This window comes from Myxine glutinosa, chromosome 3, assembly GCF_964187855.1.
Source record: "Myxine glutinosa chromosome 3, kmMyxGlut1.1, whole genome shotgun sequence".
Classification (NCBI taxonomy): Eukaryota; Metazoa; Chordata; class Myxini; order Myxiniformes; family Myxinidae; genus Myxine; species Myxine glutinosa.
In genome coordinates this window covers 189,275,150-189,294,957 of record NC_136263.1, presented here as the reverse complement: position 1 = coordinate 189,294,957, position 19,808 = coordinate 189,275,150, and the positions used below count along the sequence as shown (strand labels likewise).

At 45.0% G+C, this 19,808-nt stretch overlaps 1 protein-coding gene across 10 annotated transcripts in view; it reads right to left on the bottom strand.

The window, feature by feature from the left end:
• GOLGA1 (golgin A1) overlaps positions 1–19,808 on the bottom strand; it is a 58,983-nt gene that overhangs the window by 534 nt on the left and 38,641 nt on the right. For all 10 annotated transcript variants that reach the window (XM_078774883.1, XM_078774887.1, XM_078774884.1 and 7 more), the window contains exons 19-21: positions 5,809–5,868; positions 4,741–4,860; positions 152–238 (exon numbers count right to left, since the gene is read on the bottom strand). In XM_078774883.1, the coding sequence (XP_078631009.1) occupies positions 152–238; positions 4,741–4,860; positions 5,809–5,868 (267 nt within the window). The remainder of the gene's footprint in view (positions 1–151; positions 239–4,740; positions 4,861–5,808; positions 5,869–19,808) is intronic.

Here is a 19,808-nt window from a genome sequence, read left to right as displayed (position 1 = left end):
AGCAAGATGAGGAACTCATCGCTTCATTAAATGTACAGGTATAAAACTTGACGAAAAAAAATCCCTCCTGTGTTTTCGTTGGAATTCGAAAACGAAAGAAAAGACACCAACGATTGGGTGGAGAGGGGCAAGCAAAAGGAAGAAGAAGAACCTTGTATTCCAGCATTTCACGGAGTAATCGTTCCTCATCAGCGTCAAACTGCAGGAGTACACAAACGGCCTTCACGAGTTGGAAAGCCTGATAGGGTTAATGGGTTGGAATGAAAGGCTCATGTAAACCACAAAATAGGCATGCGTTTGTGACCCAATAATGACTCGATTAAAATATATTCTGGGCACGAGCCACACAAAAGGTTTCCAAACAAAATCCCTTCAAATAAACGCTATTTTATGGGAAAAATGCGAAGGCAAACGTACTCGAACCCAAACTCTTATAGAGTTTGGCTCCTCCATTTGAAAGCCAAACAAAATATTTTTTGAAGCACATCATCTTCCTCCTCTTATTATCATCGCCAAAGGAGAGGGTATTGCATTTGAGTCCGTTTGTTTGTCTGTCCGTCTGTCTGTTTGTCCGCACAGAACAAATATGATTTTCTCTGCAACCCTTGGTCCGACTGACAGGAAAATTTCACCATAGGTGCAACTTCACCTGTATAATGTTTTAATAATTATGAGGTCATAGGTCGTGTGGTCCGACCGCCATCTTGGAAAAACTGCAAAACTTTGCACCTCCATACTGTCACGTGAAAAAGTAAGCACACCCCATGTAAAGTTTTGACTTTTTCAACATATTTCAACATACAGCTATTTGATCTTCATTTCAACAATATTGATAGATAAAGGTGATATAATATAACAAATATCATGAAACATTTACATTTTGTAGTCCATTGTATAATTTAAATAAACATAAATGCAAATTTCGCATGTGGAAAAAGTAAGTACACCCCTACATTTATCATGACTTCAAATACCTAAAATTAGAATCAGGTGCACCAGCTCAGGTGCAAATGATTAGAACATCGTTAGAGAGGATCTTGGAGGAACCTGTCTTATTTAAAACTCAGATATTCAATTTGGTTTGCTCTTTGTTGTTGAAGTGTGCGGCGTCACCATGCCTAGATCAAAAGAGCTCTCTGAGGCCTTCAGAAAGAAGGTTATAGATGCCTACGAGTCTGGGAAGGGATTTAAAAAGATCTCCAAACAATTTGAAATCAATCATTCGACTGTCTGGAAGATCATCTACAAGTGGAGAAGATTCCAAACAACTGCCAACTTGTTCAGGCCAGGCCGCCCCAGCAAGTTCAGCCCGAGAGCAGACCGCAAGATGCTGAAAGAAGTCTCGAAGAACCCCAGAAAGTCATCACGGGACCTACAGGTAGCTCTTGCCACTGTTGATGTCAAAGTGCACGAGTCTACCATTAGAAAGAGGCTGCACAAATTTGATCTACATGGGAGGTGTGCTAGGAGGAAACCTTTGCTGTCCAGAAAGAACATCAGGGCAAGACTAAAGTTTGCGAATGAACACCTCGGCAAAGACCAGCACTTCAGGAGCAATGTGCTCTGGACAGATGAGTCAAAGGTAGAGCTATTTGGCCACAGTACCAGAAGACATGTTTGGCGAAAGCCAAAGACAGCATTTGAACACAAGAACCTGATACCAACTGTAAAGCATGGTGGTGGAAATATTATGGTTTGGGGCAGCTTTGCTGCGTCAGGGCCTGGGCAGCTCACCATCATAGAATCCACTATGAATTCTTCATTGTACAAGAGGGTGCTTGAGGATAATGTGAGGCCATCTGTCGGGAAGTTGAAGCTCAACCAAAGGTGGACCTTGCAACATGACAATGACCCTAAACGTACCAGTAAATCCACCAAGGAATGGCTGAAAAGAAAGAAATGGAGGGTTCTGGAATGGCCAAGTCAAAGCCCGGATCTAAATCCCTCCGAGATGTTGTGGGGGGATTTGAAACGAGCTGTGCATGCAAGAAACCTCTCAAACATCGCACAGCTGAAAGAATTCTGCATGGAGGAGTGGGCAAAAATTTTTCCCAGTCGATGTCAGAGACAGGTAGACAGTTATAAGAAACGCCTACTTCAGGTTGTTTCTGCCAAAGGGGGAAATACCACCGATTAGAGCCAAGGGTGTACTTGTTCCACAGAAGGAAATGGCATCTCTGCAAATTTTTTGTTGAATTAATTTTTGCAAAGTCAATTTCTCATTGTTTTTTGTTCAATTAGATCACCTTTTTCTATAGATACTGCTGGAATGAAGATCAAATATTGATATGTCCACATATGTTAAAAAGATTTAAAAAACATTTCATGGGGTGTACTTACTTTTTCCACATGCGAAATTTGCATTTATGTTTATTTAAATTATCCAATGGACTACAAAATGTAAACGTTTCATGATATTTGTTATATTATATCACCTTTATCTATCAATATTGTTGAAATGAAGATCAAATAGCCGCCATCTTGGAAAAAACCCCCCAAAAATTGCACCTCGATATCTGAAAGCGTTGCATCTAAAAAATTGAGCCATGGCTCATTGTAAAGAACTCTCCATGTGGAATAACATATGTTAATGATGATATCCTAGGTGCCTCCATTATGACATCATAATTCGACAAGTACAAAACGTCATCCGATCAAGATGAAATTTCTTGAGCATCATCTAGGGATGAGCCTGGTGTTGGCTTAGCGGTTAGGGTGCTGGCTTGGGATCCTAGGATCCTGAGTTCAAATCCTGGTTGATCGCTGAATTAGCACCAGGGGGGTTGACTCAGCCTGTCATCCCTCCGAGGTCGGCAAATTGAGCACCAGTTCATTGGTAATTCCCTGCATGTTGCAAGAGGCGACTAACAGGGTTGGCGGCAGGAAGGGCATCCGGCCATAAAACATTGCTTCAAAAAGGGGACCACGGTGACTGAAAAAGGCTAACCCCTGCTCTGCAGGGAAAAATGGTCTCTAAAGGTGGTTCTTCTTCTTCATCATCTAGGGATAAATTGGTGGAGAAAAAATAATAATGATGACGTCATTGGTCACGTGGTTCGGCCGCCATATTTGTTTTTACACAAAAGCCTTAAAAACCACTGAAAATACATCCTAACGAGGGTCTGCAATCTGTGATTGCTCTTTCTTGTTTCATATGCAGCAAATGGTTGTGAATAACATCATTTGCTGGGGGCACGGCTGTGCCGCTGATGCAGTGCCCCTGTGGGTTCGAGCACGAATTTGACATTTGCGCAGGATGCCTGTGCTAGCCCACCGACTCTTCGGTAAGGACATCGTGGGATGTTAGACAGGATGCCAGTTTAACGTCCATCCAAGGGACGGAACACAACAATGTTCAGCATGCCTGCGAAACACCACAATGACGGAATTTGAACACATGGTAGATGGCTCAGAGGTGAGTGTGTGCACATATCGGCTATCCTGCCAGCCCAACGCAATAATGTTTATGGAGAAAAGAAAAATCCTTCATTAACTTTCAATGTCAACACCTTACAATTTCTCATATGCTTTCTCAGGTTCCTCAAGTGCAATTTAAAGTTTTTCCCTGCGTCTGTAGTTCAAAGCACTTTTGAGCCCATTATATAGGGATAAGGATAAGCACAGTGAAGTAAGAATCACCTTTTGGAGGCCATTTTTCCTCACAGAGCGGGGGTCGGCCTTTTTGGGGCATGGTGGTCCCCTTTTTGAAGCAATGTTTTGTGGCCGGATGCCCTTCCTGCCGCCAACCCTGTTAGTCGCCTCTTTAGAGACACCGGCAAATCGAGTACCAGTTCACTGGTAATTCCCTACCTCAGAAGGATGACAGGCTGAGTCAACCCCCATTGCGTTAATTCAGCGATCAACCGGGATTCGAACCCAGGATCCGAGGATCCCAAGCCGGCACCCTAACCGCTAAGCCAACACCAGGCTTGATAAGCAGAGTGAAAACGAAATGAGAACGGCACTCTTCGACGTCACGACGTTGACCGATAGGCCTGCACCCACATTGTTACATCATTATGCATGTTTGTACCAAGTTTGATTTAAATCCCTTCAGCTAGTCTCAAGCATCGCATTTTTACCTGACATGACCTCTGACCTTTGAAGTCGAAATCGAATCAGTTCTTCTTTGCATTATAATATACTAGCAGACGTACCCGGCGTTGCCGGGAGGGGGAAGGAGGGGGGGATTGGGGGAGGGGGTCTGGTGAATGTTTTGTATTAATGCGAATGTGTACTTGTATATAACTGTCATTAATTTGAAAAGGCTTCGGCACTATCGAGCGATTAAAAAAAAAAAAAAAAACTCCAAAAAATCCGATCTTTTTTTTTTTCATTTTTTTTTTTTGCCTAGAACACTCCCAGGCACTCACTGATGAACCTCTGAAAGTTTGACGAAGATCCGTTCAGCCATCTCTGAGGAAAATGGCGACACAGACAGACAGACATCTCTCTTGTATAGTAGATACTTGTACCAAGTTTGGTCGAAATTCCATCACCGTTTCACAAGTTAGTGCGGTAACAGAATGTTTACCTAACGGGACCTCTGACCTTTCACCTCTTGACCGCATAATCTAATCGGTTCATCTTTGCATCATTACACATGATGTTTGACAAACGTACCAAGTTCGACTTGGATCCCTTCGGCCGTTCTTAAGTTATCGCGCTGACGGAAACCCATCACGGACGGACAACCCGCAAACATAATGCCAGCGGAGGCATAAATAGGTAAAGGTAAACCTCAGACTCGCGAGATGAGATGAATTTCAGGATGACGTGCTTGAGGTAAGCCAAGTTGATTTCCGTCGAGGCGTCCACTCGATGAGACTCTCGGGTACGTGGAGGTTCAGATCTCGCCTTCTGCACACGACAACAAAAGATCCCTCACCCACCATCACCTCCCATCCGATCCTGACACCCCTATCTGCCCCTTCTTCTCATCAATCTCCCACCTACCTTCTGTCTTCCCCTATTCTCTCATTACAATGACAGTTTTTTTTTTGTTTTTTTTTGTATACTGAATCGAGGCTCGTGAAAGAGCTAACATTTATTTCACAAACAAAATCGACAAAAAGAGGGAGCGGAAGACAAGATGGGGAGAGAAGGGGAAGCACACAACCACAACATTTGAGAGCAGGGAGAAGTGTGGGAGGGAGAGGGCTTGGGGGCAACTCTCTCTCAAGGGGACCGAAATTAGCGGGGGTAGAAAAGATCAAGTTTTTGGATGGGGGAGGATAAGAGATGGTGGTGAACAGCTGTTTTAAAGACCTGGAGGGTGGAGTGGGATTGAAGAGAGTGAGGGAGTTTGTTCCAGAGGCGGGAGAAAAGAGGAATGAAGGAGTGAAGGTGAGCAGAAAGTCTTGATTTTGGCAGTTTAACCATAAGAGGGTTGCAGGCAGATCTTGTGTGACCTGTAGGAATATTTGGGGGACAGAGCCCAGAGGGCTGGGGGGGCAAGGCCAGAGAGGAGTCGGTAGAAGACGGAAAGACCACCAACCTGCCTGCGGTGAGTGAGTGAAAGGCCCTTTGAGTTAGCTTCATCGCGGGAGATTCCATTGATTCTGAACGCTTTGGTTTCAACAGCGTGAAGACGGGCTAGATCTACTCTGCGGGCTAGATTTTACCTACTCAGATCTACTCTGCTCTACCAAAGTTAGCCACTGATTTGGATTGAACAGAATACCAAACACCTCTCCATAACCACATATCGTCTGGTGAAACTTCTGCAATCGACTCGCGACGGATGAACAGTCCTTTTTGAGTGGAAGTTCACGATACTTCCACAGTGCAGATCTTCCTCTCACTCACCAACTCTCGCTGCAGCATCCTCTTCATTTCAGCGAGCCTCTGCTGCAACTGCCGGATTGTCTGCAGGGGAAAACAGGTGGAGATTATGAGGTGCAATTAAAAACGTTCACAAGCCATGAGGAAATGTTTGGAAAGAAAACGTTTTTTCCAGTTTAAATTTAGACATTTCGCCTGACAGTAGGAATTCCTTTCCTCAACCAATGACGATTTTTTTTTTTTACATTAAAGAAACTCCTGTCACTCTCAATGGCAAACGACCAGCGAGTGCTTCTCATCAACCAAACATAACGCCAATGCAGAGGTCCAATAGAATGGCGAAGAAGCCACCACAATTTAATGACGGATACCGATGTGGTGGAAATACCGATATATACCGGAAATACGGATACCGATGTGGTGGAAATAATAATAATAATAATAATAATAATAATAATTCATTTATTTTGTATAGCGCTTTTCCAGAAGCCCAAAGGCGCTTTGACAGAGTGGAAAACATAATGCATAACAATACATGAAAACAACAATTGCAAAAAGACAAGAATCAAGAAAACAAACAGCAGCGATATACGGCATATATATAAGACAAGAATCAAAAAGACAAGACAAGAATCAATAGGGAAATATTTAAAGCAAAAGGAGGGAGAAGGAGAAGAGATAGTCAGGGGTTAAATGCTGTGGGTTGAATGTTGAATGCAGCGTTGAACAGGTGGGTCTTTAGTGATGTTTTGAATGTGGTGAGTGAGGAGGAGTCTCTGATGGTGTGAGGTAGTGAGTTCCAGAGGGTGGGAGCAGCGATGGAGAAGGCCCTGTCCCCCCAGGATCTGAATTTGGTCCGGATGGAGGGGGTCAGGAGGTTGGTACCAGCAGAGCGGAGGTTGCGGGTGGGAGTGTGTCTGGAGAGGAGGTCAGCCAGGTAGGATGGGGCCAGGTTATGGAGGGCTTTGTATGTCAAGAGGAGGATTTTGTACTGGATTCTCTGGGGGATGGGGAGCCAGTGAAGCTTGTAAAGGACGGGGGTGATGTGGTCACGGGTCCGGGAATGAGTGAGTAGACGGGCAGCGGAGTTCTGAATGTATTGGAGTTTATTGGTGATTTTTGAGGGTGAACCATAGAGGAGGCTATTGCAGTAGTCCAGACGGGAGGTGATGAAGGCGTGGATGAGGGTTTCTGCAGCCGTGGAGGAGAGGGATGAGCGGAGACGGGCGATGTTTTTCAGGTGAAAGAAGGCTGACTTTGTGATCTGTTTAGTGTATTTGTCGAAGGAAAGGGTTTGGTCAAAGATGACGCCAAGATTCCGGATGTGAGGGGAGGTGGATACTGGGATACCGTCGATGTTGAGGGCAAAGTTATGGGTGGATTTTGTGAGCGTTTTTGGGCCAATGATGATTATTTCAGATTTATCACAGTTAAGCTTGAGGAAGTTGATTTGAAGCCAGGATTTTATTTCAGTGATGCAGTTTGTCAGGATAGAGTGGGTGTCGGTGGAGACGGACTTGGTGGAGATGAAAAGCTGGATGTCATCAGCGAAGCAGTGGAATTGGAGACCATGACGGCGGATTAAGTGACCGAGCGGGGACAGGTAAAGGATGAAGAGGAGGGGGCCAAGAACTGAACCTTGGGGGACACCTTGGGGGAGGGGAGCAGTGGGGGATTTGCAGTTATTGATGGAGATGAACTGGCATCTGTCAGAGAGGTATGATTTAATCCAAGAGAGGGCAGTGCCGGTGACGTTAAAGGTGGATTCAAGTCGGGTGAGGAGGATAGTGTGATCGATGGTGTCAAAGGCAGCGCTGAGGTCGAGGAGGACGAGAATACCGATATATAATATTGTTGATTAAATATTCAAATACCGATATATACCGATATAACCGATATAAATATTCAAATACCGATATATACCGGAAATACGGATACCGATGTGGTGGAAATACCGATATATACCGGAAATACGGATACCGATGTGGTGGAAATACCGATATATACCGGAAATACGGATACCGATGTGGTGGAAATACCGATATATACCGGAAATACGGATACCGATGTGGTGGAAATACCGATATATACCGGAAATACGGATACCGATGTGGTGGAAATACCGATATATACCGGAAATACGGATACCGATGTGGTGGAAATACCGATATATACCGGAAATACGGATACCGATGTGGTGGAAATGTGACCGGATATGTTTCCTGGTACTATGTGCTAGATTAAACTACGAGCAATGATCCCGTCCTTATAGACTGGATAATTACCCCACTTTTACGATTTACAAGTTGTAATACAGACTACCACCAGGTGGCGCTGTACAATACATTTACGTGGAGAGAATTGGGCTGCTTCTCCCAACCCTGAGCCCCGAGGACTGAACATTTCACCACCTAAAACACTCCCGCGTACCCCCTAAGCACAACCACCGGTTTTCAACCTGTTCCGTCCAACGGTCTCAGAATGCATACAAGTCAAACAAACAAACACAAAAACACGTCAAAATATTATACAGCACAGTTTACTCTCTCTCTTTCATACAATCGGTGCACATAGATCCCTCAGAGATCAACCAACCATAGGAGAATGTGAGCGTTACCCAAGAACAAGAATCAGCATTTGTGGCGTTTGGTGCATCATAAAGCTACCCCCATGCCATTTGCTGCAGTACATCAGCACGATTCACGGGCCATGTTGTGTGTTTAACCTTCACAATTAAGAGTTGTGAAGCGTGCCGATCCATCGCTTGACGGATTCAATCCAAAGACAGCATCTTGTACTTCACACACATATTGCATGTCTATCTCCGAGTGTCAAAGAGGATGGAAAATGAAGAAAAACGCATGAAAAAGGATATTTACCTCTGCCACCAAGGGTGCACGGAGGTTATGTTTTTACCACTGTTTGTCTGTGAGCAGGATACCTCAAAAGGGACAAATTTAGGCAAAAATAGGTGGACAGGTTTGGTGTGTGACAAGGATGAACCGAATCTAAGGGCAGATCCAGATGTGAGAATTTTAAAGTGATTCTTCACCATTGCGTGATGGGGCCCAAAACTACATATAGCACAGTATTTTCAAAGGTTGTGGACAGATTCGGACGAAACTTGGTGGGTGAGCTTGGTACGTGACAATAGCAATCCGATCAGATTTTGGTTCAAGTCCTGATGCAGATCCGGCCTATCAGTGTAATACAAAAAAGTAAAATGTTCAGCAAGCCGGATGTATGCAAGTGCTCTTCTAGTTACCTCCTCCACAGGTGGGTGGAGGTTACGTTTTCACCCCTGTCTATTGGTTTGTCTGAGAGCAGCATATCTCAAAACTGTGGGATACAAAGCACAGACATCAGCCTGGCAATTGGATGTGCTCTTCCGAGTGCCTTTTAAAGTTTAAAACGTTGTCGTCATTGTTGTTGTTGTTTGTGGCCTCCTTCCATGTATTTGTCCCCCGTCGCACCGCGGAGCAAAAGGGGGACTATGGTTTTCCCCTCCGTCCGTGTGTCGGTCCGTCCGTCCGTGCGTGCGTGCGTGCGGGCGTAAGCGAAGGACCGCATTCGAATTTGGTGTGTGTGTGCAACCCACGTCAAAATCCAAGATGGCCGCCGCCATGTATGTCTGATGCCATCTATGTCTGAACCTTGTGAGCTGAATATCTTGAAAAATAAGCGAAGTACCAACTTCTAATCTGGTGTGTGGGTGTATCTCGGCATAACGAAGAACGCTTTTGAAAATTGGGTCGCCACGTCAAAATCCAAGATGGCCGCCACCATATATATGTCTGAACCTTGTGAGTGAAATATCTTGAAAAATAAGCGAAGTACCAACTTATAATCTGGTGTGTGGGTGTATATCGGCAAAAGGAAGAACGCTATTGAAAATTGGGTCTCCACGTCAAAATCCAAGATGGCCGCCACCATATATATGTCTGAACCTTGTGAGCGAAATATCTTGAAAAATAAGCTAAGTACCAACTTATCTGGTGTGTGGGTGTATCTCGGCAAAAGGAAGAACGCTATTGAAAATTGGATCGCCACGTCAAAATCGAAGATGGCCACCGCCATGTATGTTTGAATCTTGTGAGATGAATATCTTGAAAAATAAGAGAAGTACCAACTTCTAATTTGGTGTGTGGGTGTATCTCGGCATAAGGAAGAATGCTATTGAAAAATGGGTCGCCACGTCAAAATCCAAGATGGCCGCCTTGCGTCTTCCACTTTGTCAACTCGCATCACTTCACTGACGGGGGACCTAGGTGTAACGCTTGTTTTATACTGCTTCGAGAAGTATTACAAAATATAATTTTGTATGCTCTTTCCATGCACTTCTACGCCACGCCAGGGGGGTCCACGCCAGGGGGGTTGACTCAGCCTGTCATCCTTCCGAGGTCGGCTAATTTGAGTACCAGTTCACTGGTAATTCCCTGCTTGTCATTAAAGGCGGTAAAAAGGGTTGGCGTCAGGAAGGGCATCCGGCCGTAAAACATTGCTTCAAAAAGGGGACCGAAAAACAACAACAACCACGGTCCCCGAAAAAGGCCAACCCCCGCTTGCGGGGAAAAAATGGCCTCTAAAGGTGTTTTTTCTTTTTTTCTTTTTCCCCATGCACTTCTAAAGGGTTCCTGCTGTTGTCAAATAATAAATGTTATCGTTTGAACTGCTACGTGCAGCTACTATTCCCACATCTTCTTCAATCCAAGAAGAAGGGGCTTTAAAAACAGTCACCCTCCTGATTAAACCGACACTATTTTTGTTAAAAGTATAACACACACACACACACGCACGCACACACACACACACACACACACACACACACACGAAAGGGAAAGGCGGCATGCTTTGCCACTTTCCTCTCGCCTGGGATACAAAGGACCGAGGGCCCCGCCGAATAAAGCAATTTCTAAGGCAGCGAAGACCGAGCTGAAAACGGCAGCTTCGGAGGGAAATAGGACTGTGCACGAGGATCCCGGTATCACGCCGTTCGACATGTGTTTGCACCGCTGACTGGCCTTGCAGCTTGGTGAGATTTGTTGACCCTACTATCCTGCTGGGAAAGAAGGCCCAAGCTTTTTGGACTCCCTGTTATTGAATTCCACCCGCTGAGGTGGAGAGAGGCCGAGTTTTGGTGGGATCGAGGACTGCACCGAATGCAACGACTGATGGGAGCAAGAACCGAACTGAAGGAGGCAGCTTCAGTGAGGCCAAGGGCCGCGCATGTGGCGCCCAGTCGGGCCAATAGACATGCTTTTGGGAAGAGGCCTGGCCTTGTGGCTTCTTGGGTTTTGCTGAGTCCATCCCGCCGAGAAAGGACGAGACCGAGACCGAACTACAGTGGGACCGCGTGTCGAGATGATGACCAGTGGCAATGAGGCACCATGTCCGAGCAGGCAGTGGTGTCTCCGAGTGGAACAGGGCATGCCCACGCATACGCCAGAGGTCGTGTGGATCGACATCATTGCCACTTCGGGGACTGAGGTGGAAAGAGAGCACGGATAAGAAGGCGGCTTGGTCTGATTCCTTGCTAGGGTGAAGATGAATGCTTTGGGACCAGGGAAGGCTCCGTTCAGTCTTTGAGACTCACGAGTGGAGATGACGACGGGTAGCGGCAGAGCACGCACGCACTTAAAGCTCAAGGTCCCACTTCGTCCTCAATCCCAGAAACACAAGCATCTTTTGATTAAATGGACACGACTTTTTGTTCTAACTTTTGTTCAAGAAATATTACGGACAAGTTAATTGATTATTAGCTTTCCAACAGTACCATTTTTATTACTCTATGACAGTAGGAACCCTTTAGAATGAAGCTTGCCACACGGACAGACGCTTCTCCTTTTAGTAATAGACGTAGCCCATCTTTGCCATCAACCTCCACACCGACCGATATGCAATTTACTGCAAGCCATGATGTTTGAACTGCATTGTTTTCATTTTATTTTTCTGTATTCCAATAATTAGTGGGGACTTGTTCTTCTTTCTACAAGACCTTCGTTTTTGTCACATGGAAGAGTCAGGACAAGATATTTGGTTCACGAGTTATCAAGTGACCACTATATTCGTCATGTATGTGCATCTGTCTGTGTGTGTGTCTGTCTGTCTGCAGCATAACTACCCGATGATATCATCTGATCTTGATGAAACTTGGGTGGGAGGTTGATATCATGATCTAGTTGTGTCCTGCCGAGAGTGGGTGTATTGCGCCCATTGTGGGCGGAGCCACACCCGAAAAAGATGTCTTTTTAGGGGGTAATCAATTTCAAGCTACATCTTCTCCGAAGGGTTTGGTGGAATCTGACAGGGGTTTCGGTATTTGGTTAGGCCAATGTCATGTGTCTAGCCCCACGGAGATCGATTTTTCATTTTCGCCCCAAGGTCAAGGTCACAAGGTCACGAAATTTAGAAAAGTCGATTTTTGATGGTTTTATTACATTGTTCGCTTCCTGATAGGGGTGAAATGTCATACATCATCTTATATTATCACATACATCATGAAATACAAGTTTTCCAACAAATTTCAGAATCTTTGACCTTTGACCTTCGAAGGTCACAAAGGTCAAATTTTCAAAGTTGTCGGAATCGAACCAAATTTTCGGTATTGTGTAGCTAACTAACCTCATAACTGATAATTATACATTATTTTCTATCTCATTTCAAGGTCAGTAACCTTCGTTTTGACATTTCCGAGCCTGGCCTGTCCAGGCCCGTTTCGGTTATAGTCCGTCCTTTGTCATTGAATACCGCTCGCTCGTGAACCATCGTCGTCTACTGACTTGTTTTTTTAAATTGTGATAAAGTCATTGTCCCGTCTGTCAGCATTAGTTGTGGATGTTAAATATTCCACGGTGTCCTTTGCGAATAGTAAGCGAGCTATCGCCAGGACCTGACCAAATTACAAATTCCTGTTCTAACCTACAGAGGGCACTGCATTAGCCGCACAGCCACACCCTCAGCTATCGATGCCTTGTGCTGCATGCAAAACTAGAACGGCACTCGGTAGAGCACATACCTCCGTCAGGTTGAACAGTTTACATTTTGTATCCCACTGACCTTATGGTGGTGGAGGTAACAAGAAGAACTAGAACGGGCACTCGGTAGAGCGCATACCTTCGCCGCAGCTACTGTTCTGTACTTGGCATGGGAGTGTAGGGAACAGAACAACAAAAATACGATTTTGACCTTTTCGTGACCTTGACCTTGACCTTTGACCCGATTGCTCCCAAAATCTAATCAAATGTGTCCCGTATAATAACCAATCATCCCACCAAATTTCATGCAATTCGGTTGAATACTTTTTGAGTTATGCGAATAACATACACACACACACACAGACATACAAATAAATACACAGCGATCAAAACATAACCTTCCGCTTTTGCGAAGGTAATAAACACACAAACAATTACATCAACTACTTGTTTTGCAATTTACATCTAAAGCTTATTCATTCTCTCAGCAGAGTTGAGATAGCCAGAACAACGGTCCTCAAGCCCAATCTTGTGAAAAACACCACAAAATATTGTGACCTTGTGATGACAAATTGTATATAAACAAACATTTAACAACAACACGTCATGCAGAGCACGATAGTTACAAAATCCACCCTTCCCCCCAAAAAAGTTGTCATGGATGCATCAAATTGTCCAATTCATCAAGATTAAAATTGACGATCGAAATCAAAGCTCGGGTCAATCGGATTTTAAAAAGTTTTTTTTTTTTTTTTTTTTTGTATACTGAATCGAGGCTCGTGAAAGAGCTAACATTTATTTCACAAACAAATCAACCAGACAAACAAAATATACAAAAAGAGGGAGCGGAAGACAAGATGGGGAGAGAAGGGGAAGCACACAACCACAACATTTGAGAGCAGGGAGAAGTGTGGGAGGGAGAGGGCCTGGGGGCAGGAGGCGTGGGAAGGGGAGGGGGGGGGGGGGGAAGAGAGGTATAAAGCACAAGGGGACCGAAATTAGCGGGGGTAGAAAAGATCAAGGTTTTGGATGGGGGAGGATAAGAGATGGTGGTGAACAGCTGTTTTAAAGACCTGGAGGGTGGAGTGGGATTGAAGAGAGTGAGGGAGTTTGTTCCAGAGGCGGGAGAAAAGAGGAATGAAGGAGTGAAGGTGAGCAGAAAGTCTTGATTTTGGCAGTTTAACCATAAGAGGGTTGCAGGCAGATCTTGTGCGACCTGTAGGAATATTTGGGGGACAGAGCCCAGAGAGGGCTGGGGGGGCAAGGCCAGAGAGGAGTCGGTAGAAGACGGAAAGACCACCAACCTGCCTGCGGTGAGTGAGTGAAACGCCCTTGGAGTTAGCTTCATCGCGGGAGATTCCAATGATTCTGAACGCTTTGGTTTCAACAGCGTGAAGACGGGCTAGGTGTGAGGCAGGAGCACCAGACCAGAGGGGAGAGCAGTATTCCATAGAGCTGCGGATGAAAGCCTTGTATGTGGTGAGGAGCTCAGGTGTGCCAAGGAAGGACTTCGCACGACGGAGGATGCCCAGTCGGCGACTGGCTTTGGAGGCCAGATTTGAAATGTGGTTTTCCCAGGAAAGATCATGGCAAATAGTGAGACCCAAAAGCTTGAGTGACAGAACTTCTTGGAGAGGATTATTCAGAAAGTGGATGGGAGGGTTTTCCAGTCGGTCTTTTCGGAGAGACATCGTGAGAGTGTGAGATTTATCAGGATTGAAAGACATGTTCCATTTGTTTGCCCAGTCTGTGATTTTGTCCAGGTCTGCAGAGAGTGAGGAGGCTGCAGACTGCCAATCTGAGGGATGAGGAATGGAGCGACAGAGAGTAGAGTCGTCAGCAAAGAGATAGAGAGGATTTTCAAGAGAGTCAGAGAGATCATTGATGAAGACCAGAAAAAGCACAGGGCCCAGAACACTACCTTGGGGAACTCCAGCCTGAACAGGAAGAGGAGATGAGAGAAACCCATTCAGGGCCACACGTTGACTACGACCAGAGAGGAAGTCCGCCAGCCATGCGTGGAGATTTCCATGGATACCAAAGGAGGAGAGTTTGGTGAGCAGAGCAGGGTGCCAGACCGTATCTAAGGCACGTGAAATGTCAAGGGAGACAGCTCTAATTTCCTGTTTGGCGTTGAGGACCTCCATCCATTGTTGAGAAAGCAGAAGCAGCATGTCCAGAGTAGAGTGACCAGGTCTGAAACCAAATTGATGATCAGAGATCAAGCCATTGGAGAAGAGGAAAGATTTCATATCTGAAGCAATGATGGATTCCATGACTTTGTTGATAATTGGGAGAAGGCTGATTGGTCCTGTAGTTGCTGGGATCTGTTTTTGCACCTTTTTTGTGCAAAGCGGTGATGTTGGCTGATTTCCAAGCAGATGGCAGATGACCTTGAGCAAAAGAGAGGGTGAAGAGAACAGAAAGAGGGAGTGAAAGAGCGGAAGAACATGATTTTAGGACCCGTGGGCTGATGCCGTCAGGACCAGTTGCAGAATCAGAGTCGAGGGTTGACAGAAACTTTTCCACCTTGTCAGGAGGAAAGGACACAGAGTCTAGGAGCAGCTGGGTATGACTGGGTACGGTGGGTACAGAGAGGGATGGGTTTGGGACACAAGTTGCGGAGTCAGCCGTTAAGCCGTTTGAGGTGAGGGAGGGGATGGAGGGGGAACAAACACCAGAAACAGATTTGACAGATGAATTTGACCTTGATTTGACCGATGAATTTGACCTTGATTTGACCTTGAGAAAGATTTTTTTTTTTTTTTTTTTTTTTTTTGTATACTGAATCGAGGCTCGTGAAAGAGCTAACATTAACTTCACAAACAAATCGACCAGACAAACAAAATACACAAAAAGAGGGAGCGGAAGACAAGATGGGGAGAAAAGGGGAAGCACACACACACAACATCCGAGAGCAGGGAGATGTGTGGAAGGGAGAGGGCCCGGGGGGAGGAGGCGTGGGAAGGGGGGGGGGGGAGGGAGAAGTATAAAGCACAAGGACACCAAGGACTTCCAGGACAAAAGTTGGTATTTCAAAAAGTGGAATTGGGGTGAAATTAGCGGGGGTAGAAAAGATCAAGGTTTTGGATGGGGGAAGATAAGAGATGGTGGTGAACAGCTGTTTTAAAGACTTGGAGGGTGGAGTGGGATTGAAGAGAGTGAGGGAGTTTGTTCCAGAGGCGGGAGAAAAGAGGAATGAAGGAGGGAAGGTGAGCAGAGAGTCTTGATTTTGGCAGTTTAACTAAAAGAGGGTTGCAGGCAGATCTTGTGCGACCTGTAGGAATATTTGCGGGACAGAGCCCAGAGAGAGCTGGGGGGGCAAGGCCAGAGAGGAGTCGGTAGAAGACGGAAAGACCACCAACCTGCCTGTGGTGAGTGAGTGAGAGGCCCTTGGAGTTAGCTTCATCGCGGGAGATTCCAATGATTCTGAATGCTTTGGTTTCAACAGCGTGAAGGCGAGCTAGGTGTGAGGCAGGAGCACCAGCCCAGAGGGGAGAGCAGTATTCCATTGAGCTGCAGATGAAAGCCTTGTATGTGGTGAGGAGCTCAGGTGTGCCAAGGAAGGACTTCGCACGACGGAGGACGCCCAGTCGGCGACTGGCTTTGGAGGCCAGATTTGAAATGTGGTTTTTCCAGGAAAGATCATGGCAGATAGTGAGACCCAAAAGCTTGAGTGACAGAACTTCTTGGAGAGGATTATTCAGAAAGTGGATGGGAGGGTTGTCCAGTCGGTCTTTTCGGAGAGACATCGTAAGAGTGTGAGATTTGTCAGGATTGAAAGACATGTTCCACTTGTTTGCCCAGTCTGTGATTTTGTCAAGGTCTGCAGAGAGTGAGGAGGCTGCAGACTGCCGATCTGAGGGATGAAGAATGGAGCGACAGAGAGTAGAGTCGTCAGCAAAGAGATAGAGAGGATTTTCAAGAGAGTCAGAGAGATCATTGATGAAGACCAGAAAAAGCACAGGGCCCAGAAAAAGCACAGGGCCCAGAATTTGACAGATGAAACAGATTTGACAGATGACAGATGATCAAACAGATGAAAATTGATATTACAAGTTTGACCTTGAGAAGACCTTTGACCTTTTGCTCTTAAATAGTTGGTTTCCCAAATCGGTGATACACTATGTAATTGCTGTTTAATTTTCAAGTTAATAGGATGAAAATTGATGATTTTAGAAGTTTCACGTTGAGTTGCCTTTGACCTTTTGACCTTAAAAACAGTTGGTTTCCCAATTCAGTGAGGCACTATGCAAATGCTGTATAATTGTCAAGTCAATCGGATGAAAATTGACGGTTTTTCAGATGAAAATTGATGATTTTGGAAGTTTGACCTTGAGTTGCCTTTGACCTTTTGACCTCAAACATAGTTGGTTTACCAATTTAATTCCTCGATATACAAATGCTGTTCAATTTTCAAGTCAATCGGATGAAAAATGGCGATTTTAGAAAATTGACCTCCAGATGACCTTTAACCTCAAAATCAATATCTTCTCATCTCAATTGTGACGTGTGGACTTGTACACGGTCCAAAATCTTCTCGTTGTGACGACCTCTACAACTTGGTCACAAACAAACAGACAAACAAATCGCAATGCTTATGACTTGAAAAAAGAAGAAGATTTTTCAAGTAATAAGCATTGCGATTTGTTACCACACAGGAACGCTTTGCAACATATAGTAAGGGAAGCATATGAAAATCTGTTAACTAAATTGTTCCCAAAAAATTTCTTCACCAATGTTTGTAAAGGTGTGTAATAACATGTGTTAAAATGTTGAAGGTCAACTCCCGTGGGAAACCCAGTAAAAAAGAGCTGTTGAATTCAGGTACCGAAAAATTATTTTCGAGAATTTTTATTTTTTTAAATCGGCCCTTAAGTAACTTATGAGGGGTCAAATAAGGGTTTTTCATGATTCTGAGTTGATTGTTAACATTTATATTTCACCACAGACACTCCTTTGTGGAAAAATAATTTCTAAATATATCTCATTTTCTACTTTGCAGGACATGGAGTCTAGCAATATGGATGAAGACGTTACTCCACCTGTGCTCAATTGCTTCATCTGTGCACGCTCGGATACACCAGCTGAAAGGCTCATACAGGCAACTCCAAAGGGATACTCAACTTTATTGAAACAAGCAGAAACTGTCGAAAATGTTACTGTTGTGGAACGTATGAAGGAGGCTCAAAAGGAAGGAAAACTGAGGTACCACCAGAAGTGTAAAAATGATCTGTACAACAACTTTGTTGCAACCACCAAGAAGTCAGCTCAAGCATCAAAGGCAGAGAAAGAGTCATCAAAGTTGAAGAGAAGACGCACTACTTGTGAGTTCAGTTCATCAACTGGCTGCAGTTCTAGAAGATCACAGTCAGTTGACCTCCTGTATAAGGATGTATGCATTCTTTGCAACCAACCAGCCCAGCTCTACAAAAATAATCCAGCACAAGCTAGAAAGAAATACAGAGTGCCAGATAATTTGACTGCAGATACACTGAAGGCAAGCTTGCTGAAGACAGCACGGAGTCGCGGGGATGACTGGGGCACTGAAGTCACTGGACGCCTGGAAGGGATCAACGACTTGGTAGCAGAAGAAACACTGTACCATTTGCGATGCAAACTTATGTTTGCGAGAGGTGACAGTTTGTCCAAGACTGATGAGGAAGGAAAAAGGAAGAGAGGACAGAGGAGTATTGATGAGGAGCGAGAGGCAGTTTTTATTGAATTCTGCGAATGGTTAGACTCAGAATTAGAGCATGGGGTAATGAACATGGACCAAGTCCATGAAAAGCTGCAGGAGTTTGATCAGTCACCAGAGAAGAGCCTTTCTTATTCAAAGCATTGGCTAAAGATAAAACTTCTAGAGAAATACGAAGACACCTTGTATTTCACAACACAGGAAAGAAGGGCAGATGTACTCTGTCTCAAAGATGGCACCGACAATATTCTGCGAGCGCATCATGCTAATCTTGACCATGGAGATGAGAAGACTCAGATCACAAAGACGGCACTCAAGTTCATATCCAATGATATTGCCTTGATTGATTTAGGTCCAAAGTCATACCCCACCATACACAGTATGACTGACATCGATAGTCAGCTGACACTTGTTCCTGCAAGCCTTCAGATGTTCTTGAGACCGATTGTCAAGACAGATGAAAGAGTTGCCGTTTGGGGGCAGAATTTTATTAAGGCCTGTCGACCTCGGTCTGGAGTATTGCCACACCAAATGGGGCTTGCCATACAACTTGATCATAGATTTGGGTCAAAATGGATGCTCAACAAGTTCCACCGGCTGGGATACACTGAGTCTTACACGGAGACACAAAACTACAAATACTGCTTCCTTAATAGTAGGAGTGGAGATGATGTTCCAGATACTTCTGGCACTCTTGACACCATTGTGGAGGAAACCGATGAACAGATCAATGATGAGGTTGCGGTTGATGCTGCGCTTGAGGATCAATCAGTGATGACAGCCAAAGTGCCAGCCAGTGAAAGTGAATTGTCAAGTAATGATCAGGTGGTCTTTATGGAGGTTGGGGAAACAAACAATGCAGTCACTCAGTTTGTTGGAGACAATATAGATTTAAACATTGTCTCTATTCACGGAAACACTCCCTTTCACTCAATGGGTTGGATCGAAGTCACCTCTCCGGCACCACCTTTGCCAGATCCACAGACAACAGCAGCTTTCCCCCGGGTGAAGTTGAAGGCACTCGACAAAGCTAAGATCCTGAGAGGAACTGAAGTAAAGATTATTCCATTTACGAACAGGAAACAGATAGGAACGAACGCGATCATGTTTCTCCCCCTCGCTGAGCTTTCCTCCTGAGGAGCATGTCTCTGAACCCCAGTGACTATGGATGGACAATAGGTGTGCATGGGTATGAGCCAGTTCCAACACTGGACCCCACGGCTCCTGAGGAGCTATTGCAGTTCACGAGCTGTAATTGTCATGGAGATTGCAGCAACTGGCGATGCAGCTGCAAGAAGAATGGGGTCACGTGCATCTCGGCCTGTGGAGTCTGTAATGGCATTACATGCAGA